The following is a 25,922-nucleotide window of genomic DNA, read 5'->3' as shown; positions in this document are numbered from 1 at the left end:
GTGCTTTTGTGTATCAATCTGCTTGTCAGCAGCCATGGGCCTGCCCCATGCGAATGCACCAAAGATACTGACTTTCCTTTGTTTCTCGGGTGAGTCACTCTGCACATCTTATTTGTGGGTTATTTCACCCCCCCAGGGTCTCTGTTGAGCTAAATGAAGAACAGTTGCTTATTTCAACCTCCTCCTAGTTGCCTTCATTGGACTCTATAAGACACTGGTTCCCAACCAGGGGTCCCTGGACCCCCAGGGGTCCGCGAGAACTAAATTAAGGTCCATGAAAAAAAGCTATAAACCCATAATAAATTAATATTTTCAATTAAAAGTTCTCTATTATAAAAAGATACATTCAAATATTATTCTAAGTTTAATGTTTAACTAACAGTTATGATTAAAGTTTATTTTCAAATTCCCGGAATCTTTATTTTGAACCTTGGGGTCCCTGCACCGAACAAAAAAGTCCTAGTGGTCCCTGGTCAAAAAAAAGGTTGGGAACCACTGCTATAAGACAACCAGGGCGCTTCAGAGTCCACTGCTGCCCCCAGCCACCGCTCTGAACCACGACACCACGCTGGGCTTGCAGGCTTGCTGCCCAGGAGCGGCTCGGGGAGCGCAGGGAGGACGGACGGTCCCCGCGCCCTCTCCTCCCCAGCGCGCCCCGCCCCGCCTCGCCCGGCCCCCTCGGCGCTCCTCCCCCGGCCGCCCCGCCGCGATCCCGCCCGCGGGGAGGCAGGAGAAGCGAGGCGGCGGCAGCAGCAGCAGCCATGGCCGAAGCGCGCAAGTTCACCAAGCGGCTCAGCAAGCCCGGCACGGCGGCCGAACTCCGGCAGAGCGTCTCGGAGGCGGTGCGCGGCTCGGCGGCGCAGGTGGGGCGGGGCGCGCGGCGGCCGGGGCTCTCGGGAGCGCTCTGCACGTGGGCAGAGGCGGGCGGCGAGCACGCCGGGTGGGGCCGAAGCGGCTCCCGGAGACGTTTTTTTTTGGGGGGGGGGATCTCAGAGGAGCAGGCCTATGATCTTGGGCAAGAGTCCAGTGGCACCTTAAAGACTATGATCTTGGGCAAAGGTCCAGTAGCACCTTCAGTGAGCTCATACCCTGCCAGAAAATATTCCTATTAGGGCGAAAACGCAGGGTCGCTTTATCCTCCTTTAATCCCTGTTTCAGCCAGGATCGAACACACGCGTTTCACCGAATGTGCGTTCGATCCTATCTAAAACAGGGATTAAAGGAGGATGAAGCGACCCTGCGTTTCCGCCCTTAGTCTTTAAGGTGCTACTGGACTCTTGCTCTTTTCTACTACTGCGGACAGACTAACACGGCGACCCACTGGGAATTATTATCTTGGGGGCTGTGGAACACAGGCAACGCAATGCTGCTGCTGCGGTCTTGTTGGGGGCTTCCTGGAGGCACCTGGTTGGCCGCTGTGTGAGCAGACTGCTGGGCTTGATGGGCCTGGGTCTGATCCAGCAGGGCCTTTCTTATGATCTTATGACATGTTCATGGAGGAAAGGGGTATTCATGGCTGTTGGTTGGGATGGATGCTGGTCATGCTGCATACCTATTCTCTCTAGTATCAGAGGAGCATGCCTATTATTTTGGGTACGGTGGAACACGGTGCTGCTGCTGCAGCAGTCTTGTTGGGGGCTTCCTGTTGGCACCTGGTTGGCCGCTGTGTGAGCAGACTGCTGGGCTTGATGGGCCTGGGTCTGATCCAGCAGGGCCTTTCTTATGATCTTATGTTCTCTCCAGGATGAGAGGAGCATGCCTATTATCGTCGGTGCTTTGGAAAACACAGGCAGGATAATGTAGCTGCAGTCGTCTTGCTTGGGGGCTCCCTAAAGGCACCTGGTTCGCCGCTGTGTGAGCAGACTGCTGGGCTTGATGGGCCTGGGTCTGATCCAGCAGGGCCTTTCTTATGTTCTTATGACATGTTCCATTGGAGGAAAGGGGTATTCATGGCTGTTAGTTGGAATGGATGCTGGTCATGCTGCATACCTATTCTCTCTAGTATCAGAGGAGCATGCCTATTGTTTTGGGTACGGTGGAACACAGGCAGGATGGTGCTGCTGCAGCAGTCTTGTTGGGGGCTTTCTGTTGGCACCTGGTTGGCCGCTGTGTGGGCAGACTGCTGGGCTTGATGGGCCTGGGTCTGATCCAGCAGGGCCTTTCTGACGTTCTTGTACCGGGGATGGAGAGCAGGTGGACGGCGGGGGAGAGGGAAAGGTGGGGGCTGGATCCTCTCGCCTCGAGAAGGGGAAGGAAGGCCCCACCCAGAGCCCCGGGAAGGAAGAAGCTGCTTCCTGCCTGGGTGGGGGAGGCTCAGCCCATCTTCTCCTGCCAGGCTGAAGCCCTGTCAGGGGCTGGCTCTGCTTCCGGGAAGGTCACAGCCCCAATTCGTACAAGGGGGTTTTTTCTGGGCACTGAACTAGGCGTGCCCGGGGTTGCAAACCCAGGCTGCTTAGAAAGCCCCAAAGGGAGATGGACCGAGGCAGGCATGGGGCGGGAGCCCCGCCCCATGCCTGCCTCGGTCCATCTCCCTTTGGGACTTTCTAAGCAGCCTGGGTTTGCAACCTTTCTACACAGCCTGGGTTTCTAAGCTGCTTTCTAAGCAGCCTGGGTTTGCAACCTTTCTAAGCAGCCTGGGTTTCAAAGCTGCTTTCTAAGCAGCCTGGGTTTGCAACCCCGGGCACGCCTAGTTGGGAGTAAATCGACTTGGCTTGGGGGGGGGGATTGCTTCTGAGGAGATGCTGTAGGGCCAGGCCGCCAGCTGCATCCGCACACAAACGTTATCTCAAAAGGGTCTTATGCTAGTAAGACTTTTTTAGCAGTCGGAGCGGTTCCTCAGTGGAGCAGGCTTCCTCGGGAGGTGGTAAGCGCTCCATCCCTGGAGGTTTTGAAGGCTAGATAGCCATCTGTCAGCAATGCTGATTCTGTGACCTTAGGCAGATCACGAGAGGGAGGGATCCCTTGGCCATCTTCTGGGCATGAAGTATGGGTCACTGAGGGTGTGTGTGTTGGGGGGTGGAGGTAGTTCAGAATTTCCTGCATTGTGCAGGGGGTTAGACTAGATGTCCCCGGCGGTCCCTTCCAGCTCTATGAGTCTAGTATCCTGGGGGCCACTGAGATACCAGGGCCTATGCCCCAGCAGGGACATCTGGGGAGTTGGGACTTAGATGCCAGACTTGGTGGAGGCTGAATTTTTCTGCTGGCTGGGAGGCAGTTCTGCTTTTAAGAAATAGCTGTCTTATTCATCTCAAAGATGAGGCTGAATTGAGCTGACAGGAATCACTCCTGGGCTAAAATAGGGTATGTAGCCTATGTGGTGGGCTATGCTTGCAGCGGGGATATCTTAGAGATGAAATTGCCAGCCTGTTTCAAAACAATTCAGTTCAGGTGTAGATTCCATCTTCTGAGGTTTCATGCCTGTCATTGCCACCATGATGACTGGAAACTTTAGAAAGTGCAACCAAAACTACTCAGGATGCTACATTTTGCACCCAGTGTATGCGGAAGTAGCTCGGTTCATCTTTGCGTTGCTTGCAGGCACTCCTGTTGGTTGTGGCCACCACTATATTAAAGAAATGACTGCAGATCATAAAGTGCTGCCTGATGCTTTTACCCATATGAATTTTTAAAACCACAGAGCAAATAAAAGGTACATAACGATGGGTCTCGCAGCAGAATGAGTGGGGTCTTTGTTGCGCTGCCATGCGATGCTTGATTGATTTTGTATTCATGCAGGGAGGACCGCCTCCCCTTCTGTGCCTCAGAATTTTTATTCTCTATGCAGGAACAGTGGCTTTCAAAAGAAGCCAAAACTTGTGTGTGCTTTGATAGATTAGCATGAGCCAAGGCCTATTTCTCAGCCATGTGTGAAGCATTCTGTAGGCTTTCTGTGCTCTTCTCTCATTATAGCAGGTTTCATTGTGCAAAGGGACTTAAGAGTGGAAAAGCAGAAATGCTAGGAGCAGGAGAAAGAAAATTATTTCCTAGAAAGATGCCAAAAGGCAGGGTGTGGTGGCAGTTTTAGATTTTGCCAGGGCTTTTCTTAAAAAAAATTTTTTTTGCAGCATTTTACTGTATTTGTATAGTTGTAAAACTGGAAAGGAGTAGGAGGTCAGCAGGTTAAACCTGTGCTTCTCTGGGGCCACTAATTTGATTTCAGAAAATCTGGCACCTTGTGAATGCCTGCTGAACATGTCTTCTCCTTGTGAATGCCTACTGAACATGTCTTCTACTTACTCACTCCATGGCAGTGGCCTGGCTTAGTTGTAGTCATTGTCCCAACTCGTGACAAACTGAAGGCTGCTAAGTACAATCCTAAAAACACTTTCTTGCGAGTAAGCCCTATTGAATAGACCTGAGTAGATCTGCTTAGAATTGCTCTCTTAATGATCAAAATACCTTGACTATAACTTGGTGTGAATTTAGTCCACAAAGAAAGTCGTAGGGTTTATGTGTTTAATTAATTGATTGATTTAAAATGTGTATATCTTTCCTTTTCAGAATGCCTCAGGCAATTTACAAAATGTAAACATACACAACTAATAAAGCATAGTTCAAGCACATAAATTAGAATATGCTTAACTCTGTGAGAGACTGCAGCGTTGAATGGACCTAGTTGTTAGCAAGCTGGACCTGGATTTGATTTCTGCCTCCCCCACCCCACCCCCTTAGCCACTAGGGCTACTAGCTGTCAGTTGGTTCGTTGAATTCCTGTGAAAGAAGTGTCATGGCCTTCCTGCCAGGGCTGTTAGAATAGGCACAAAGATCACTTTGCAAATTAAAATGCTAAGTAATTAATAGTATTTAGCATGCTATTAGGGAAATTGTTCTAAACTGTTGCTGAAGAATTTCTACATTTATAGCATCACACTGTGCTAGAGTGCAGTTGTTTAAAATAAGATTTAAAATGGTTGAAATCAAGAGACTGATATTACTTACAGCAGAACCATAGACTGGAACATACTGCTGGGATCTGTGCTGGATCAAAATCGGACTGGAGAACCTCCATGGGAAATCTTCAGGGTTGTTCACTGAGGAATATTTTTTGACTTTTGCATGGGGGGGTGTTTGCAGAAGGTGAACATGAGAGGAGAAAGCTGGTTGCAGCTGTCTTGGGTCAGTTTGGATTCCAGGTGAAATCCCTTGTTTTTAATCTTGTGCAGATTTGCTCAGCCCCTGCTGTTCCAGAGAGTCTGTCTGCTTATTGTCCATAAACAGGCCGGATAGTTTGCAAAGGAAGTAACCTCTAATAAGCAATGGGTTTCATAAATAAGGGCTTGTTGATGATTTGTGGATGAACTAGAAATGAGGGTAGGATGTAGAATACAGATTGTTATCTGCACGGCCATGAAAATCATGTACAACCCTTCTGGGAACCTATCACAAGATTGGGGGGAATCCCCTTCCCAGTGTGAAGAATACTCCCTGGATGTTGGCTGCTAGCACATTAGGGTCATGGTTAGAATGTCATTTTTACTCAGAACAGTTTAAAAAGCTCTGGTTTCCCCTTCCTTTTCCTGCAGTCTAGAATCATATAGCCCCAAAAGATCGCTACTGGGTAATCTTTTTTTCCCCCCCTTGAGCAGCTGTCAGTTACGTTTGCTCTGAGAAGTGTTTGGCTGGGTGCACTTAGGCTATGTCTTGGTACACATCAGACTATTTGGTAACTGCATGCAAAATGTGTGCTTTGCTACTGAGCGGTGGCCACTCCCTTAAGGAGCTGCCTTACGCTGAGGCGGACTCTTGGTCCTTTTACCTCAGGGGTGTCAAACTGGCAACAGCTCTTCGGGATCTCAAACAAAGAAGGGGTTCTGTCCAACACCTTCCGGGCTCTTCTTCATGTGAAGCACGTGCTCTGCCACTGAGCCACAGCTGCTCCAGGGAAATCTGGATAAAAAGCAGAAGGATGTTGGCCTCCGTTAAAGGAAAGGGTTGGGGAGACCGCTTCTTTTTTTCTTTTTTCTTTTTCTTTTTTTGAACAAAAGAAATGGCCTACTTCAGGGAGTTGCTTTGCATCTCTCCCTTCCTTTCTTTTTCTTGTTTCCCTTTGTTCCCCCCCCCCAAAAAAAAAGAAAAGAAAAGAAAAAAGGCAGAAACTGAGAGGGGAGGAATCCCCATTTTAGTCTTGGTGCAAGAAATACCCCACCCCTCCACGTCTCATTCAGCAGCAGCCCAAACAGCTGTGGCTTCCTCTTCAACTGAATGCTGCTGCCTAGAAATTGTGAGCAAACCACAGCGGCAGGAACGTCAGCAGCAAAACTGACCCTGCTAAAGAAGCGAGAAGCGGCCGTAATTGTGGTGGTTGGAAAGTGCAAAGCTGAATAACGCAAAGTGAGCGGAGAATGAATTCCTTGCCTGGCGTTTGGAAGTCACTGTGCGGGCTTTTGTGATGCTCTTTTTGAGAAACGTCAGAGAAACGATCTCTCGTTACAATAATGATTTTCTTCGTTAGGCCCAACTTCCATCCTTTCCTGGCTTCCTCTTTGCTGCAGCCTGGCCAGCGATTCATTTATAACGATATTTTGCATTGGGCAAGGGCTGAGGGGGGCCAGCGGTCTGGCTCCTGTGTGAGCTGATAACATTGGCAAATGGTTGGTTGACTCCTTCCTCCCCCTGTGAACAACTGCAGAAACGGAGAGAGCCTTCCCTTGATTCTGTAAAACTGGAATTGGATTCTGCGTCCCAGATGCTGACTTCCATGCGTGAGCTAAGATGTGGGGCAGAGGATAGCCCAGGCCAGCTTCAACTTGAACCCAAAAAACAGCAACAAACAGTGTGGGTGCATAAGCAGAGAATTCTGCCGCAGACTCACTTGCTGTGCACACGGTGGAGAGGTTGATGAACTTTTTGCCAGGTTTTCAACTTGGGAGAAGGTTATTCAGGTAGACGGTAATGGTAACAGTCTTTGGAATGGGGGCGGTGAGAGGGGCTCCTAGTTGCTTATCCCTACTCTGAAGGCTGGAGAGAGCGTTCAAGGTGGTACGATGGGTACATGCTCCCCTCTTGTGACCCATGTCGTTTCTGGTCAAACTGGTTCTTGGAGCATAACAGAAACCTGCCAGAGCTGTTTAGTAGATGTGAAAGTTGCAACTAGCACAGTGACCTGGGGTGCCTCTTTCAGACTATCAGCTCAGGGTGGAAAGGAGGCAATCCCTTTTGTCTGTCTCTTTCCCTGGCTCCTGCTAGTGATCCTGATGGCATCTGTTATGGTCTCAGGGCTGTTCCTGATCTTTTGCCAGTTCTCATGAAATGCTTTTCTTCTCTCTTGGTGATGCTTTCTTTCGGTGCAGTAAGCATCTGAGAGAGTTTCTGTTGAGATTCCAACTTGAAGAAGGACAGAGAGCATTCTTCCTGGGGCAGCTGTCACAGGTTGCTCATTCCACGAATGTGTTTGTTCGCTTATTTATAGTCCAGCTTTCTCACTCAAGGTGGATTACATAAGCCAATGCAATCAGTAGGATGAGGAGACATTTAATAAACAATGTAATAGGACTGGGATTGCAGAAATCTGAAACAAGGCATAAGTATAAAACATGACTTGTTAAAACAATGCAAGCCAGTGTATTACATAAATAGATACTCATTGTAAGTATGTTTTTAACTTACGTTTTATGATCATAATGATGTGACCCGCTCTGAGCCCAGCTTGCCAGGAATGAGGTTAGGCTATAAATGTAAATAAATAAATGCATAATGCAGTGAGAGCAAGATAAAAACATACAGTAGGATCCATAAGTGGACCATTTTAATTGGGCCTCCTGTCCTGTGACATATTGTAGCCACATTCTCCTTGCTTTGTGTAAACGGTCAGACCATGGTTCAGGCTGGATCTCCAACCCCAATACTAGACCTTCCATCAAAGGCTCAGCGCAAAATAAATAAATAAAATCCAAGGTGTGACCTCTTCCATGTGCTGGGCCCGTCACAATTTAAGACAACCTAGGACAGGCAAACAAACTATAAAATCCTGGGACAGCCCTGGCAAGGAATGCTCTGCATGAATGTTGAAGACCACCCAGAACCATCAGTCTAGGTGTCTCCAGCACCAGAGGGTAGATACCAATGAAGTGCAGTTCTAGCATAATCCTCTGTGAACAGGTACCCTAGAACTGCTTCTGAGTCCTTGTGCCTTGGTTCTCTATCATGTTCTACTCCAGAACAGTTGAGGGAGAAAACACACTGTGTATTTAATAAGTGTGAATGTTGTGAGGTGTAAAAGCCAGGGTAGTGTAGGGACCAGAGCATTGGGCTTTGGCCAGGAGGACTTTGACCAGGTTTCAATTCCCACAGACACTTGCTGGAGCAAAAAGAGAATGACTGGGCAGAACGTTTTTGCCAGCTTTCGTATCTTGCTGAGCATTTACTTTCCCTTCCTGTTGCAGACATAAAGCTTGGGTGTAGCCAGAAGCGCAAGCCCTGGGCTTGGAAAAGCCAAAGGGCTTTTTGGTTGTGGCACACAGCCTTGCGCCTCTGGATGAGCCAGCCACTGAATCCAGGGCCAGCCCCAGATACAGTTAATTGCTAAGTTTGTTTGTAGGTTGGTTTATTTATATTATATTTTATTTTTTTCATTGTTTTGTAAGCTGCTTTGAGTTCCTTCAGGGAACAAAGTAGGGTACAAACATTTAAATAAATATAATAAATTTAAATATTTGTACACACACAGGGTACAAATATTTAAATAAATATAATAAATTGGGCGGGGTGTGCTCTGTGGCTCTCAGCTGTAGTTCAGTGGCAGAGCCCTTGCTGTGCACGCGAAAGATCTCAGGTTCAGTCTCTGGCATTTCCATTTAAAGGATCTCAAGTAGCAGGTCTTGGGGAAGACCTGCCTGACAGCATGAAGAGCTGCTGCCTATTGGAGTTGATAATAGTGGCCTAGGTAGAGCAATAGTCTGGCTCAGTATAAGGCAGCTTTATATGTTCCTATCAGCCACTGTGGATTGATATGGAGATAACGTACGTCGCCCTACGCTCATTAGAAGACGGGGCAGGATCCAGTCATTCTTGATACCCTTTTCAGTGGCTTTCCCCGTGGCGGGGTGCTGGTGGAGGGTTGGTAAATGACCCTCCCCCCTGGATCTGGAGAGGAACCCTTTGTCTGTTGTTGCTTAATTGCTTTCATTCAATTCCTTCTCCACTTTCAATTAAGTCTCTGGGTGCCATCTGGTGAAAGAGAGGAGAGGGGGGGAACTAAACGCCTTAAGCGAAGAGTTTGATGTCCTTTGTACTGCATAAAAGCCTAAGACTTTTGAATCTTGTTTCAGGGTTTTAATTTGGCAGGCTTTCTGTTGTGATGCTCAGGTGTAATATGGACTGACCAGGCAACCCTCTTGCCTTTGAACACACTGCAAGTGGCAAATTAGTTAATTTTCTAAGACACGCACATCAAATAAGCTTCTCACGGCAAGGGCGTAAACTGCAAGAGGGGGATATCAGGCCCTCTGGGATTTCCCAGCAGGGACAACCCTAACCCTCCCCCAGGCTGCCAGGTAGCATTATGAAACTGCTCAGTCTGTCAGGTTCTCAAGTTCAGTGATAATAATGGGGGGAGTCAGGTACTAAATATGCAAGACATGGTATGAAATTATATTCAAGACTCACAATGTATTCACGTATTTGTATATATGGAAACCAATTCAGTAGTAATAAAGGTATATGTTACATTTGTAATACAAATCTTGCAAATTAACACCTTTTAATCCAGGCTGCTGCAGTACTGCAGTCAAAAGCTGTGCTCACGACCTGAGTTCGATCCCAACGGAAGTTGGTTTCAGGTAGCCGGCTCAAGGTTGACTCAGCCTTCCATCCTTCCGAGGTCGGTGAAATGAGGACCCAGCTTGCTGGGGGTAAAGGGAAGGTGACTGGGGAAGGCACTGGCAAACCACCCCGCAAACAAAGTCTGCCTAGAAAACATCAGGATGTGACGTCACCCCATGGGTCAGGAATGACCCGGTGCTTGCACAGGGGACCTTTACCTTTTTAAATACAAAATAAATGGGGGCTATATTGCTTTTTCTTCCTTTTATACAAAACTTCTTGATGTATAATGTGCAGCACATTATACATCAAGAAGTGTTGTATAAAAGGAAAAAAGAAAAAGCAATATAGCCCCCATTTATTTTGTATTTAGCCTGGATTAAAAGTTGTTAATTTGTAAGATTTGTATTACAAATGTTACATATACCTTTGTTACTACTGAATTGATTTCCATATATACAAATACATGAATACATTGTGAGTCCTGAATATAATTTCATACCATAAGTTGGGTACCCGTTGGTAGATAGCTTCTCAACTTCAGCCATTCCTTGTAGCATTTTAACAAGTTCCTAGGAGGCACAGGGCTGGTTTTGTTTGTTTGTTTGTTTGTAAAGATAAAAGTGGGAGGGGACCTTCAGTGGATAATGTTGCCTGTGAAGCAACAATAGAGAGAGAAAGAGCATGGAAGGGAAAGGGAAAGATCAGTTCATCTAGCAATCATGAGGCCTCAGTGACTAGAATGAAGAATGTATTTCCTGGCACCTACAACACAAACTCTGCTGTACATACTGCTAGATTGCAGTCCAGAAGCACCATAGAGACCAACAGGATTTTGCGGGTATAAGCGTTCGAGAAGAAAAAGAAGAGATGGTTTTTATATGCCGACTTTCTCTACCACTTAAGGAAAAATCAAACTGGCTTACAATCATCTTCCCTTCCCCTCCCTACAACAAACACCCTATGAGGTAGGTGGGGCTGAGGAAGTGTGACTAGCCCAAGGTCGCCCAGCTGGCTTCACGTGGAGGAGTGGGGTAACAAATCCAGTTCATCAGATTAGCATCCGCCACTCATGTGGAGGAGTGGGGGAATCAAACCCGGTTCTCCAGATCAGAGTCCACCGCTCCAAACCACTGGTCTTAACCACTACGCCACGCTGGCTCTCCAAGGGAGAGTGAATGCTCCCTTTAAATCTTATACCCCCAAAATCTTGTTGGTATCTAATGTGCTACTGGACTCGAATCTAGCTGTTCTACTGCAGCCCAACACAGCTATCCCCTGAAACTATCTGATGTAAGTAACGGATCAAGAGAATTATGGTTTGCCTTCACTGATGGGATACTAAGAATTGCATTATTCCTGTGTCTTGGTGGCCGTGCCTTAGAGAAAGAAATGGTCCCATCTCCATTTTATCTTTAGCTATGAGTGTGAGGGAGTGTTACCAAGGACCCCCATCCTGCCTAGATGTGTTGTTTGCCCTGATTCCATCCTGGCTAAATTTGTTGAGTCTGTGGCGAAGGTGATTCCCATGGTGGGGTTGGAGAGGAGCTAGGTTGGAGGGGAGCATAGCTCATAGCATGGCATAGCTGGAGGGGAGCAGAGCGCTCGGGCCACAGTGTTGGCACTTTGTGATAAATAAGTGGGTTTGGGGTTGCAGTTTGGGCACTCGGTCTCTAAAAGGTTCGCCATCACTGGGCTAGGCTATGCTGTGCTATGACTGGCCAAAATCTTGGGTGGGAGACTGATTCACTGTTGGGACATCTGCATGTAATGCAAACTCTAATTACTATGAAGCAGCCAGGTGAGCTCATTACCTTTTGCTGACTTTGCCTGAATGTCTCCTAGCCTACCAGCCTGCTGCAGGTATGGTGGAAGCTTCCACCCTGCCTGGATGCAGTGTGCTTTCATTACCTTTCTGGAAAGCCCCTCCTCCCCTTACCTCAGTCAGAGCCAGAAAATCCATAGATGATCCTGGACTCACCCTGAATTCCTGGACCTTATGTCTTTGAAATTCTTTTGTGCTGGCTCCTGTAACTATCGCTGTTCTACCAGCCAAAACTGCGCAGTCTCATCCTTTCTACTTGCACAGAGGCTGCCAACTCTGCTTTTCTTTCTCTGGGACTTTGAGACATTTCCTTGCCACACAGGAACACCCCTCCACTGCCTTACCTTCTTTTTTCCTTGGGGTCTTTGGAAGTTCTGCCTAAAGCCCCTACTCTCAACCTATTAGCCACCATACAAAATGGAATGCTGAACTAGATTGGTGCCGAGGTCACTGTTTGCCTAGGGCCGGCCTTGGATGGGTCACCATGCCAAGTAACTTTGGACTTGTGGGTATCAATACAGAAAAGGTTGGGAACCACTGGAGTAGATGATACTGTGCTAGATGATCTGATGCTCTGGCTCAGTGGTAGAGTGTATGCCTTGGATGCAAAAGGTCCCAGGTTCAATCCCTGGCAGCAGCTCCAGTGGAAGGATCTTGGGTAGCTGGTGTTGGGAAAGGCTTTTTTCTTCCTGAGGCCCTGGATAGTCTGTCACTCAAGCAAGACAATATTAGGTTGGGTGGATCTAGGGTTGCCAACCTCCAGGTGGGGCCTGGAGATCTCCCTGTATTACACCTGATCTCCAGACAACAAAGATTAGTTCCCCTGGAGAAAACGGCTGCTTTGGTGGACTCTATGGCACTGTGCTCTGCTGAGGTCCCTCCCCTCACCAGTCCCCATCCTTCCCAGGCTCCACCCCCAAAATCTCCAGGTCTTTCTCAACCCAAAGCTGACAACTCTGGGTGGACCAGAGATCTGACTCCATATAAGGCTGCTTCATGTGTTCAATCCTGTCTGTGTGTGCCCACATTTGGACCTGGGAGAAGGTCCTAAGCGCCTCTGGGGAATATTATTGGCTCTTTTGACAGGTGACATCTATGTGAGAATATAGCATGCCCAGATTTGTTTTTAAAGTGTGGAATTGTATTCTGCCTGATAGCTCTTATTCCCCCCGCACCCACCCGGTCTCAAACCAAGGCAAATTTTTGTGGTGTGTTTAGGGGAAAAGCAGGAGCCATTTTGGCACCCAAACAGCCATTTGAGGCACTAAATTGGCAGGGGCTTCTGTTCAGTCTGGCTGCATCTGGAGCTTGTCTTCGACCCAGCCGAGGTGGAATAGGAAGAGGGTGCTTCTTGAGGCCTTAAAATGCCTTAATCTGCTCAGGTGCCAAGTCATTAAGAACTAGAGGGCATGTACAGAGACCATGTGGAAGACCTCTGATGGCAGGAAGCAACTTTCTGGGTCTGGGTTTTCATAAGACAGAAAGCTGCAAGCTGAGGGAATGAATCCTTGGAAGTTTCTCCTGGTTTGTAGCAAGCATCTGGCAAGTTTTCAATGTGGGCTCTGTGAGCTTGGAATGACTGTGCTGTCTTGAGGCTGAAGACATTAGCCAGAAGGCAATTAAGCAAGGCATTAGAGGGAGGAAATGCAGTATTCCCAGCATGCTCTGAACTCGGGAGCTGAGATTTGCTAGAAAGTTGTTTAGCTATAAGTAGATAAACCTGCCCTCTGTTCCTTTTCTCCGGCATTAATCCTGGGGGAGAGAACGATGTGCCCCGTTTCCCAATGGAGGAAGGGCTGTTTGAGTCATTCCAGCTCTTGGGTGTCTCAGTCTGTTCTCGGGGCACGTGAAAAACTGCTGTAAGAATCCCGCTGGATGTGTACAGGGCTTCTTCCAGTCATCCATTCTTAAAGATTTGCCTCTCCAGGTACAGTTTCCTCAAATATGAGTATGCTGGGGTGTTATAAAGTAAGGATGCCACAAATTATTAGCTCCACCTAGGGTTGCCAACTCTGGTTGGAGAAAGTCCTGGATATTTTGGGGTTGGCGCATGGGAAAGGCAGGTTTGGGGAGGGGAGGGACCTTAGTGGGGTATAATGCCATAGAGTCCACCCTCGAAAGCAGCCATTTTCTCCTGGGGAACCGATCAGCTGTAACTGTAAAGCTTAGTGTACCTAATAAATGCACATCTCCCTCTGCATGAATAGTCTCAATATTTATTTTTATCCGCCTGCCTCCCAATGTCTTTCCACTGAGCGCATAGGAAGAAAAAGCCATGACATCAGAGCAGTTCAGCTAATGGCATCTGGAGAGTTGGGGCAGGCAGAGTTCAGAGGGGGTTTCGTCGTCGTCGTTGTTTTTAAAGCAGGAAGCATGGCAGTACATTCAGACAAGCCCTTTGTTAACTGTAGTGTAAGGAGCCAACTGCTGTGTGTATCCAGGTTAAGGATCCGGGGCATCTATATCAGGGGTATCAGGGGTGTCAAGACATAAGGCCCGAGGGGCTGGATGTGGCCCCTTGAGAGCTCTGGCCTGCGAGCCAGCTGAGGTAGCCATCACCACCCCAATCTGGGCTGGCGAGGCATGGCATGGCATGGCCAAGTGACGTTTATTTCATATCCGGCCCTTGTAACAATTGAGTTCCCCTCCCCTGCTCTAGGTCCTTGTTTAAGAGCCACAACATGATTCCTAGACTCTCCCTCTAGTTTGCTGCTGCGGCTGCATGAAGTCCCTTGGTGTTCTGCAAGCTTTTTTGGTTCTGTTTTTGCACTGGGAATCTAGGGGGCTCCTCAGCCCAGACTTTAGTCCTTTCACTGGCAGCCGAGCTGAGGCTTTGCAAAGAATTATTTGCAGACGTCATCTGCAGATGAAATAGACCTTTCCCAGGGTGCCTCTGTGGTGGAAAAGTTTCAGCTGCTCCAGCAAACATATTTTCTGGCCTTGCCTGCTGCTGCTTTTATAAGGAGATCTGAGTTTTTTAAATGAGAGAGAGAGAGAGAGCATCTGGACCTTTGTCTGAGTGGAGAGAGCCAAGAATAAATTGCTTCTCTGTTAGGAACTAAATTGAAAAGCCAGCTCCATCTGAGAGCAGAAATCAGGGGTGTGCCCTCTTCCCGGTCAAGGATGAGCTGCTAAAGTTGGGTTATGGGGCCTGCAAGCTTTTTTCTCCCTCTTTGTTGGGGGCTCTGTGCCTGTAATGGCTGCATGGGATTGAAACATATATATTTATTTCTAAATGCATGGGCTGCTTTTCTGCCTGAGGAGCATCCAAGCCGGCTCACAGCACATAAAAGCAACACAGAGTTAAATGGATGTAAAATCCCATTGTTGATGTTTTAAAAATCATAAAAGTCCAACCGGGAGTTGGATCCAGATTTAGGTGGGCTACAAGCATGGTAACCTCCAGACCTCCACCACCACTCTGCTAAGCACATCACCCCAATGTGTGCACACACTCCTTTCTGAAGGAGGGAGTAGCATGTGAATCTTTTACATTCATTTAAGCTGGCAGGGCTAAAAGGAGCATGCAAGAGTCATGTGACTTCCACCAGTGATGTTCCATGGGTCTCTGTGGTGAATTCCCATTTCTAGTGGCAATGGATAGCCCAAGCTAGAAGACAGTAGAAGACAGAATCAAGATACAAGATGATCTTGACAGGCTGGAAAAGGGAATAGTTGGTACTGAGCTCTTGTGGCCCTGTCTTACATGCCCAGGCTGATCACCACTTCGGGGTCAGGAAGGAATTTTTCTCCAGACCAGATTGGGCAGGGATCCTGATAGTTTTTTTTTTTTTTTTTGCCTTCCTCTGGGCATAGAGCAGAGGTCATTGGGGGAGTGTGGGGGGAGGTACCGGTAGTTGTAAATTTCCTGCATTGTGCAGGGGGTTAGACTAGATAACCCTTCGGGTCCCTTCCAGCTCTATGTTTTTATGTTTCTAAGCCTTGGCAGATTTGCCACCTTGCCAATCCTTGGCACTGGCCCAGGCTCCAAATAAGAAAACCAACCGTGACACAAACAATTCAAAACAAAACCCACCAGGAACTTGGTAAGTGGGACTGACTTTGTCTAGTATTCTAGAGATGATGGATATGGTGCCAGAAAAATATCACTTGGGGTGAAGTTCCATAAATGTGGTACAACAACTGAGAAGGCCCTGTGTTCCATAGACATCTGTCTGACTTCCAAAGGCAGTGGAGACATCCAGAGAAGACCCTCTGATGATTCTTCCAGCATTTGGGCAGGTTCATATGGGAGAAGACAGCCCTTCAAATGCATCTTGATGGGGGAGTCTGCACTTGTTGGGTGTTCACCTGCCTGCTGACAAGCTTTTAATGATTTAATCACCATGTAAGATATGCCACTAACACCTGCTCATCCGTGTTCTTCTATATTACATTTGATTAGATGTTTTTGCCTAATAGCCAGAGGCCTGCAGGAGCTAATTGAAAGGATTTATGTTCATCTTAATGACTTCACACAAGCCTTCCAGTAATGCAAGATGAAATTACCTTTGTGGATTAAGAAGTCAGAGGTGGAGGGGGAATCCTATTTTTACCCGAGTGCGTACAGTGATGCACTTTTCTGCAATTTTGTCTTTGCAGTCATTCGCGTCCTAACGAGGGATGTAATGTGCTAGAAGGTTTTTTGTGAAAAGTTAAAAGCACACACACGCACAAATAGAAAAACTGTGACTTCACATACAGTGCGAGGTTTATGAAATTTAATCATGAAGACATAGAGGAACATTTCAGCATTAAATCACTTCCTCTTTGCTGTGTTAATGTGGAGGCCGACAGTTGCGAGCCTGCCATATGGTATCCTCTGCTTCCTTTGTTCTCATTTTTGGAGCATAATTTTTATGCCGTGACAAACTGGCTGTGCTCCGCTGAGATGCCGCGGTGGAAGACACAAGGGAGAGTTCTCAGATGCCAGCTGCAAAGGGTTGCCAACTGGCTCGGCTAAAGATGTCCTGTCCCATTAATAGAGGCTTCATGTGTAGAAATGAACAGTTGATGCTTTTCATTGCATGGTGGTAAATAATATCACTTGCTATAACAGCCTCTTAAGCCTTTGTTTAAGGTACAGGACATTTTTCTCCAGGCCATTTGGCAACCCTGTGTCAGCAGGACCTGCAGCTTTGCTAGGGTTGCCAGCTCCAGGTTGGGAAATTCCTGTGGGTGGAACCTGGGGAGGGTGGAGTTTGGGGAACAGAAGGAGCTCAGCAGGGATGCAGTGCCTGAGAGTCCACCCTCCAAAGCAGCCATTTTCTCCAGGGGAATTGATCTCTGTAGTCTGGAGATCAGTTGTAAATTTGGGAGATCTCCAGGCCCTGCCTGAAGGTTGGGAATCCTAAGCTATGCAATAAAAACAGGTGTTCTCCATCCCAACTCCAGTCCCCTCTTCCCTCCTTCCCACACCAAATTCTGTACAAAGCAGTCTTGAAGTCTGTTGAGGAATCCCCGTATTTCACCCCTCCCCATATCCTGGGAATTGTCATTTTGTGTTGGGAATTCTCTAATTCCGTGGTGGACCTCTGTAGTATTTCAGCTCCCAGGGAGCCACGAGCGATGTTGTCACAGTAAACTGGTTAAGTTTGTAGCGTAGGCATGTCCATGGGGAATTTTTAAAATTTCCACAGCCTTTGAAGTGCAAAATGGGTGGCAAAGAAGCTGTTCTGTTTCTTACACGTTTTATGGCATGGGTTGTTTTAGTCACTTTGAGGAGGTAGGGTTTTCCACGCAGTTGCTTCTGTGCTGAGTTCCTGGCTCCTACTCTGCCTGTGAACTATCCAGCAGCTTCTTTTATGCATGTCACTCTGGTCATGCTAGTTTCCTGGCTCTCTTGCTGTCTTTGCTACTAGACCATTACAAAGAGGCCCCGCTGTAGGTCAGAGGATTAATTTGGGTCCCCCTAAAATAGGACCTGGATGGCCCAGGCTAGCCTGATCTTGTCAGATCTCAGAGGCTAAGCAGGGTCAGCCCTGGCAAGTATTTGGATGGGAGAACTCCAAGGAATACGAGGGTCGTGACACAGAGGCAGGCCATAGCAAACCACCTCTGAATGTCTCTTGCCTTGAAAACCCTACTGGGTTGCCATAAGGTGGCTGCAACTTGACGGCACTTTACACACTTAGTAGGATTCAGGAGTATCTTGCTCTCTCCATGCTGGCCAACAGGAACCTTCACCTTGAGTTGGAGGAGATAAGCCACAGTATAAACATTTTAAATTAATAAAAAACCAGGTATCTGCTGCCTTTGTGTCCACCCCCCCCCCCATGGTTTTCCTATGCTTGGCCCTGTGCTTTGGCAAAGTTGCCCCCAAAGCAACATACAAACGTGCAAATTGCCTGTAATTATAGTGGGGCGGGGTGTATCTTTGTCTATTACAAGGAACACTGGGAGGCTGAAGCATGTTTGTCCAACTTGTGCAAAGTCACACACAGTGCACGCTGCCCTTACTATGAAGAGATTTGTGGCAAATGTATTTGTCCTTGGGACTAACAGGCTCTCAGATAACTCGGAGTCGGAGAGGGCAAGGAAGCTGCTCTCAGATGAAAATCCAAGGGTTTCTGCTGACACTGCTAAATTTTGTGCTGCCGTGTCCAAAATTAGGCGCAATTTGTTGGGATGACCTGCCTTATTATCTATGTATATAGTAGTGTCCTCTTGGGATTTTATGTAGTCTCCAGTGTATTTTATACTTGGAATTCTTGGTTTTAATGTGTTTTTTTTACGTCTGGCTATGTGCGGTATCAATAAATGACTGACACAGTGCACGTACTGTGATAGCCCTGTGAGTAACCGTCACAGTGCAACAGTTTCCCTAACTGCAGTGCATAACTTGCCCTGACCTGGATGGCCCAGGCTAGCCTGATCTCATCAGATCTCAGAAGCTAAGCAGGGTCAGCCCTGGTTAGTATTTGGATGGGAGACCACCAAGGAATACCAGGGTTGCTGTGCAGAGGAAGGCACTGGCAAACCACCTCTGTTAGTCTCTTGCCATGAAAACCCCCAAAAGGGGTCGCCGTAAGTCGGCTGCGACTTGAAGGCACTTTACACACACACACAGTGCATAGCTTGCCCATTCTATTCTGCAAGGAAAGTCCTCCTCACCTATATTAAAGAAAGTACCAGGGGACACCACCCACCACCACCCCGTGGAGAGGAGGTAACGGTTGCTTTCCTGTCCCTCCTGACCCCAACCACTGGAAAACCAAGCCCACCGCTCCTCTTTCGGGAGGAGCCGCAGCTCCGGGGTAGAGCGCCTGCTCTGTGTGCAGAAAGGCCCAGGTCCAGTCCCAGTTAGTTGGCAGTATTTGGAAGAACCTTTCTCTGCCTGAGACCCTGGAGAGCCACTGCCAGTCACAGTAGATAATGCTGCTCTAGAGGGACCAGTGATCTGCCTCGGTATAAGGCAACTTAATTTGTAGAGCCAGACTCTGGGTTCTGCTCAAGGGTGACATAATGTGGAGAGCCTTGGACTGATTTCCGTAGGTGAATGCTTGTTTCAGTCCTTGTAAGCCAGTGTTGGAGCCCTGTGGCGCAGAGTGGTAAGCTGCAGTACTGCAGTCCAAGCTCTGCTCACCACTTGAGTTCGATCCCGGCAGAAGTTGGTTTCAGGTAGCCGGCTCAAGGTTGACTCCGCTCTCCATCCTTCTGAGGTCAGTAAAATGACTACCCAGCTTGCTGGGGGTAAAGGGAAGATGACTGGGGAAGGCACTGGCAAACCACCCCGTAAACAAAGTCTGCCTAGTAAACGTCAGGATGTGACGTCACCCCATGGGTCAGGAATGACCCGGTGCTTGCACAGGGGACCTTTACCTTTAAGCCAGTGTGAGAACCTGTTTGTAGATTAAAAGGCAGCTGTACATTTTAAAATGGATACATTTTAGATATTGCCTTGTGTAAGCCGTCCAGTCAATTATAATTGTATTCTGGCTTCCTCCGTACTACTTTTTCACTTTCTGTTTTTGGTTTATAGTTCTCTGCCTTCATCCAAATTTAAACCTGTTTGTTTTATGGGGAATTGGGAGTTGAGTGTTCAAGGGTGTTTACACAGTGTGCAAGTGACAGTTTCCTCCTTAGGAAAGAGATCCAGAAAACAGGGTCAAGTGTGTTGCAATAACCCAGAAGGGCATAGAAACTCTAATAACAGCAGGGCTTTAATTTGCTAGCAAATCCTCTCCTTTCTGCAGATTAATTTTCTCCAAGAATTCCAAGCACGTGCATTTTGTACCAGGTTGGAGAGACCCAGGCATGCTTAAACTTTGTGTGTCTGTCTTGCAATTATGTCAAAAGATCTGTTTTTACTCTTTGCATGTGGAAGCAACCAACACTGATTTTACCAGGAAGTGCTTCCAGATATGTGTGTGCAGGATTTGCCCTCTGAGTATCAGGGTTGTGAGCTATGAATGGTCACAAATCTTAGGTGCCTTCTGAGGACTGGGATGAAGGCTTCTTTCACACAGCAATGATTCCCTTGTTGCTGCTATGAATGCAAATGCTTTTGCAACTGGGGCAGAGCATTCGCACAGCAGTTTTCCATGTACTTTCTTTGCCTCTGGCCCTGCAACCATCACTTTGATTCTGCACCACTGGAGGGCATTTTTCATGCTTGTTTTGAAAATTGGCAATTAGAAGATTGCTATAGATTACTGCAGTGCACTGTACATGGGGCTGCCCTTGAAGACTGTCTGGAAGGTGAAATTGTTACAAAAAACTGCAGCCAGAATTTTGATTGGAGTGGGTCACAGGGTCCATTTCACTTCAGTCTTGTTCCATCTACACTGGCTCCCAATTTGCTTGTGGGCCCAATTCAAGATACTGGTAATGATCTTTAAAACCCTATACAGCTTGGGGCTAGCATCCCTTAAGGACCGCTTTCTCCCATATGAACCTACCTGTCCACTCTGGTCATTTTTGTAGGCCTTCCTTCAGGTGCACCTGCCAGCTGAGGCACCAAAATTTATAACATCCTTCCCAAGGGGATTGGTCTGTATTCCTCTGTCATTTAATGCCTCATGTTTGCCACTTTCGGAACCCTATTTAGGTGGAAAGGAGGCATATAAATGTTTTAAATAAATATAATGTAATAATGTTATAATGATCTATTTCTACAATCTACTAGCTTCTCTGAATTCCCAGCCTTCATTATAAAAGGACACCTCTAGCTGTTGTTTTTTTTAAAATCAGAGTAACTTCTTATGCAAGCCCAGAGCTTCAAAGAGACATGAGCATGGCTTATGTGTCCTTGTTTTGTTAGTATTCTGGCTTCACAGTTCCAGAGCAATGGGCTATGTCATTAGATTAGAGAGTCATGCCCATCACAAGGCAGCAGCTGGAGTTAGAACACAAGTCACACGGTGTTGCTTGTTGGCTGGACTTCTGACCTTCCTTGTAATACTTTTGTCAGATTTCTTTTCCTGCTTTCTAATTGGGCCTGGTTCAGAAGAACAACCTCCCTGTAAACGCAAACCAGATTTCTTCCAAATTGCAAATAAAGCTTGCCACATCGTGACCTATAGATGGCGCCAGTTCCTTTAAATGCCCTGGAGCAGGTCTGGCATAAAGTTAGCCGTAGCTTATCGAATAACAAGTGCTTCATAATCCTTGCTGCAGCCTTGTAAGGTAGACCAGTATTATTATCCCCATCTTGTAGATGCAGAAAAGTGGCTTGCCTCATGTCAGCTAGTGAGCTCATAGAAGAGAGCAAAAATTAAACTCGGGGTGGTGGTGGTCTTGATTCATCGCTCAGTTTCTTGGCCACTAAAGCTGCCTGGAATGTCATAGGCTGTGTGGCGTAGGAGGGAGTTGCGTCACTTGTTTCCAGTAATACCACAGGAAGCATCCTGCAGATCAGGGGTGTTGGACTCAGTTGTTACGAGGGCCAGATATGACATAAATCTCACTTGGTTGGGCCAGGCCGTACCTCAGCAGCCCAGATTGAGAATGGAGGGGGTGGCTGGCTCACGGGCCGGATAAGAGCTCTCAAGGGGCCTGATCCGGCCCCCGGGCCTTGTGTTTGACACCCCTGCTGTAGATGCTCCTGACCAGTTTGCAGAGCTTGAAGGGGGAGGGCTGTTGACCTGCTTTTCTTTCTTTTATCCCATAGGAAAAAACGAAGGTGATTGAACCACTGGACTATGAAAATGTCATCTCCCAGAGAAAAGCCCAGATTTACAGCGATCCATTCCGAGACCTGCTTATGTTCCCCATGGAGGATGTGTCTGTGAGTCTCTTGTTTGCATGGTGGTCTTGGCCATGTTCCCACTTGGTTGAGTTTACTGTGGCAAATTCCATATTAAGTCTACTTCAGCTTGGGGCAAAAAGTCTTGGGGCACATTAAAGACAAGCGGGTTGAGTGTGATGGAAATTTTATTGTCCTGAAGGCTTCTGCTGTGATAAACTGTTCATCATTAGGTTGTTCCAAAACCCCTGGGAAAGAAGGCGGTTAAGGGGAGACATGATAGAGGTCTATAAAATTATGCATGGTATGGAGAGAGTGGACAGGGAGAAAGCCTCTCATAATACTAGAATGCAGGGTAATCTGCTGAAGCTGGAGGGTGAGAGATTTAAAACGGATAAAAGGAAGTATTTTTTTCACACAGCACATAGTTAAATTGTGGAACTCCCTGCCCCAGGATGTGGTGATGGGTGCCAACTTGGAAGGCTTTATGAGGGGAGTGGACATGTTCACAGAGGGGTATTCATGGCTACTAGTTAAAATGGATACTGGTCATGATGCATACCTATTCTCTCCAGGATCAGAGGAGCATGCCTATTGTATTGGGTGCATTGAAACACAGGCAGGAGAAGGCTGCTGCCGTCATCTTGTTTGGGGGCTTCCTAGAGGCACCTGGTTGCCGACTGTGTGAACAGACTGCTAGACTTGACGGATCTTGGTCTGATCCAGCATGGCCTTTCTTATGTTCTTTTTGTTTGCTGGGGCAAAAAAAAGCCTCTAGGCATTGCATAGTTCTCATTGTACTTGGGTAATGTCCCTCAGCCTTATATGTAGTTATAAGGACTCAGGGGGCAGAAGGGGGCAGGCACACAGTCAGGTGTAGCCTAAGCTGCAGACAGAACAAAGGGTTGTTTTTTTCAGATCCATGAAAGAGAGACAGATCGCTGTTTGTGATTTTTTACTCTCTGCTAAACAGATTTGCAGGGCTTGGTGTTGCATTAACCAGAGGCAGCAGTGGGACAACAACAACAAAAAGAGTGAGCTGCCTTTGGCCCTGTGTGTCAATCTTGGCAGATCTGTGAACGTAACAAACAAAGATAGGTAGAAAATTAGAATTCCCAAAGTCCCCTGATGTATTTTAAACTTGCAAAGCAAGAGTGCATCCTCAGTATCTGTTTGCAACTAAGATGTCATTATTATGTATGCCAAGTCATCATGAGGATGCATTCGTGTTTATGACCGTAAGCACCATGGTCTTATTTAGTCCAGCATTCTTTGCGAAAAGCCAAGGAGGAGGCAGATGGGCCCCTGACGCCCGCACAGAAGGGAGGCAGTTGAGATCCCTCCAGGAGCCTCCTTTGAGGCGCAGGAAGAATCTCAAGACTGAGTGAGCTGGCACACCCTGAAATACAGCTTTGCCTTCTGATTCGGACTTGCACCCTGAACCCTCCACCCCAGAACCTGCTGCTAAACCAGAGGTCTCTCATCCGCTGAGCCCTTAAGCCTCTCAAAGCCCTGAACCACCTCAGCCCAGTCACAGTACTTGCCGCCATAACTGGCACAGCCCCTTTCCTGCCTGCTCCTGGAAGGGAGGGGCCTGTGCCCAACAGTACAGCCTCAATTCAGCCTTTGCTGGAACCACATCCATGATACAGTACTGTTGGCTCCCCCTCCTTGCCTCCTGGACCTCTGCCTTGAGCAGGACAAGCCCCTTTCATCTCCTGCTAAGTCCTTAGGGAATGCCTCATTTACTGGAAAGGGTTTTTTCCCCTAGCTGTGCTGTCAAGAAAAAGAGAGGGCTGTCTTAAATTTGCATACAAGGTACAGTTAAGTACAATAATTTGAAAAATCTTGGCATATAACCTTGTTTTAGGGGGATCGGCCTACATTCAAGGTCTGCTTCCCTTTTGAGTAAATACAGAGTAGTTTAGTGAGTCCATACTGGGCTACTGGGTGTCACAGTGAGACTGAGATGGGTGGAGCTCTGAGCCGGCTCCTCACATGAACACATGAAGCTGTCTTCTACTGAATCAGACCCTTGGTCCATCAAAGTCAGTATTGTCTACTCAGACCGGCAGCGGCTCTCCAGGGTCTCAGGCAGAGGTCTTTCACATTACCTACTCGCCTAGTCCCTTTAACTGGAGATGCTGGGGATAGAACCTGGGACCTTCCGCATGCCAAGCAGATGTTCTGCCACTGAGCCACAGCCCCTCCCCTGTTCTATGTTTCTCCAATCTGCTGAACATCTTTTTCGGCTCTTGTCATATGTTGTTGTGGTTCTCAACTGCCTCCAGAGGAGACGAGGACACCTTCCTTGCAGATATTTAGGGAACAGCATCAATTAGTTCTGATTTCTAGAGCTTATTTTTAAGTCCATTTTCTGAGTTGCATTATTAGGTGGTGGTATTCTCTGTGTGTAGGTGTCTAGGCTTCTGTGATGGGCTTATTTTATTTTTGCTGTTTTATTTAAGTATTTTTATGAGGGACCAAAGGCCCTCATAAGAAGGGAAAGGTCCAAATTACAAAAGTTAATGTACAAACAGAAACAAACAAATCTGGGCTTCTCCAGGTCCACCACAGACAGATCCCAAGATGTGAGTCCTAGGATAAGAACCAAGGACCGAGAGCTTATGCCTCTGGCCCTACCCAGGTTAAATATTTTCAGTGCAAGTATATAACCTGCAGTTACCATTTTATGGATTCTATCATCTGCCCTTTTGTAAGCTACCTTGAGCTCATCATCTAGGTACTGGCAAGATATCAAATAAATGAAGTAACATTCCTTTTTGGATGCAGTAACAGGCCTCTGGGCTGCCCATCTCTCAAGCAATGCATTAGTGTCTTGAAGGATATTCAGAATATATTCCCAGAGGAATGGAGAGTGCCATAGCTTGGACCTGCATTTCCATGCTATCCTAAATGGGTTTCATAGTTGCCATCTCTTCCTGATAAATTAGCGCTCATTGGAAAAAAATTGTGTGAATTGATGATTTCCATTTCCTTGGTACTCAGACTGAACTACAAGAATCCCAACTGGGCAGATTTGAAACTGGCCAGGTAGCAGGTGCTCTTAAAGGGTAGCTTTGTTTATCTTCTGCAGGAAAAGAAACAGTTAACCTTTTAATTTCATCTTGTGAAATGCTGTAGTGTATGTTTGGGACCATCCATACAACTTCTTCACTGAACTACACATCATGCATCTTACAAAGTGAGCTCTAGCCTACACTAGTTTATGCCGCCATAAATGTTTTAAACTTTAAGGTGCTACAAAGCTCCAAATTCCAAAATGCTTCCTTGATTGCTAAGCTTTTCAAAAGCAACATTGATTGGCATCTAGTTGGCTAAAGACTTGAAAGCCATAGCCCTTCTCTAATCTTTGACTGCTTCTCTCCCCTGCACCCTTCTAGATTGCAGTTATAGGTCGCCAGCAGAGGACAATCCAGTCTACGGTGCCAGAGGATTCTCTGAAAAAGGCGCAGAGTCTCTTTGTCCAAGAGGTAAGGGCTGCCAGCTGTGATGTTCCAGCGTGTCCACGGAAATGGTCGGTTCTGTTCTTTGCCCCTTTAGATAAGGAATAAAACATTCCCCAGAATGGCCAGTGCTTTGCATATTCTCTGAGCACACTCCAGAATCCCCATTGGTGATGCAGGAGAACTTGGATGGCACACTCTCACCTTGTGAGGATGCCCGCTTCTTGCCTTGCTCCGTTTGCAAAGTCACTTGAGATGACTGTGATGGCTTGTTGGTTTTTTAGCTAAGTCACAGGGCATTGCAGTGATACAGGTTTGAACTGGGTTCTCATTTTCCTATGGAACTCTGGGAAATGTATTTCCTTGAGGGGTGGCTAGTGATCTCTAATGGAGAATTCATACATCTTCATCAAACTATACTTCCCAGGATTCTTGGGGGAGGGGGGAACATGATGTTTTAAACCCTGATTTAGATTTGCAGTGTAGACAGAGGTAGAAATGAAAGAGAGGCTGTGCAGCAGTATATCATTGCTGGGAGGATCAGGGGACCCAATGCAGGAATACACCGACCAACTGCTGGAGTAATGTTTTGCCAGGCCTCCAGAATGAGCTTTCGCTGAGGCGCAATGCTTGCCTACTTTAGAGGACTTTTGGAGACTAAGTTGAGAAAGGGCTTCCTTATTTC

The 25,922-nt window shown here is 47.2% G+C and overlaps 1 protein-coding gene and 1 non-coding gene across 2 annotated transcripts in view; both read left to right on the top strand.

The window, feature by feature from the left end:
- The first annotated feature begins 761 nt into the window (after nucleotides 1-761).
- The window catches only part of DOCK11 (dedicator of cytokinesis 11), a 123,966-nt gene continuing 98,805 nt past the window's right edge, over nucleotides 762-25,922 (top strand). The window contains exons 1-3 of the mRNA XM_056858946.1: nucleotides 762-863; nucleotides 21,696-21,812; nucleotides 25,175-25,264. Coding sequence (XP_056714924.1) covers nucleotides 762-863; nucleotides 21,696-21,812; nucleotides 25,175-25,264 — 309 coding nt within the window. The remainder of the gene's footprint in view (nucleotides 864-21,695; nucleotides 21,813-25,174; nucleotides 25,265-25,922) is intronic.
- TRNAP-UGG (transfer RNA proline (anticodon UGG)) lies at nucleotides 12,156-12,224 on the top strand. The gene has a single exon. It is a non-coding gene; the product is annotated as a tRNA-Pro (tRNA).

This window comes from Euleptes europaea, chromosome 13 (genome assembly GCF_029931775.1).
Source record: "Euleptes europaea isolate rEulEur1 chromosome 13, rEulEur1.hap1, whole genome shotgun sequence".
NCBI lineage: Eukaryota > Metazoa > Chordata > Lepidosauria > Squamata > Sphaerodactylidae > Euleptes > Euleptes europaea.
This window is presented reverse-complemented; position numbering and strand designations above follow the sequence as displayed.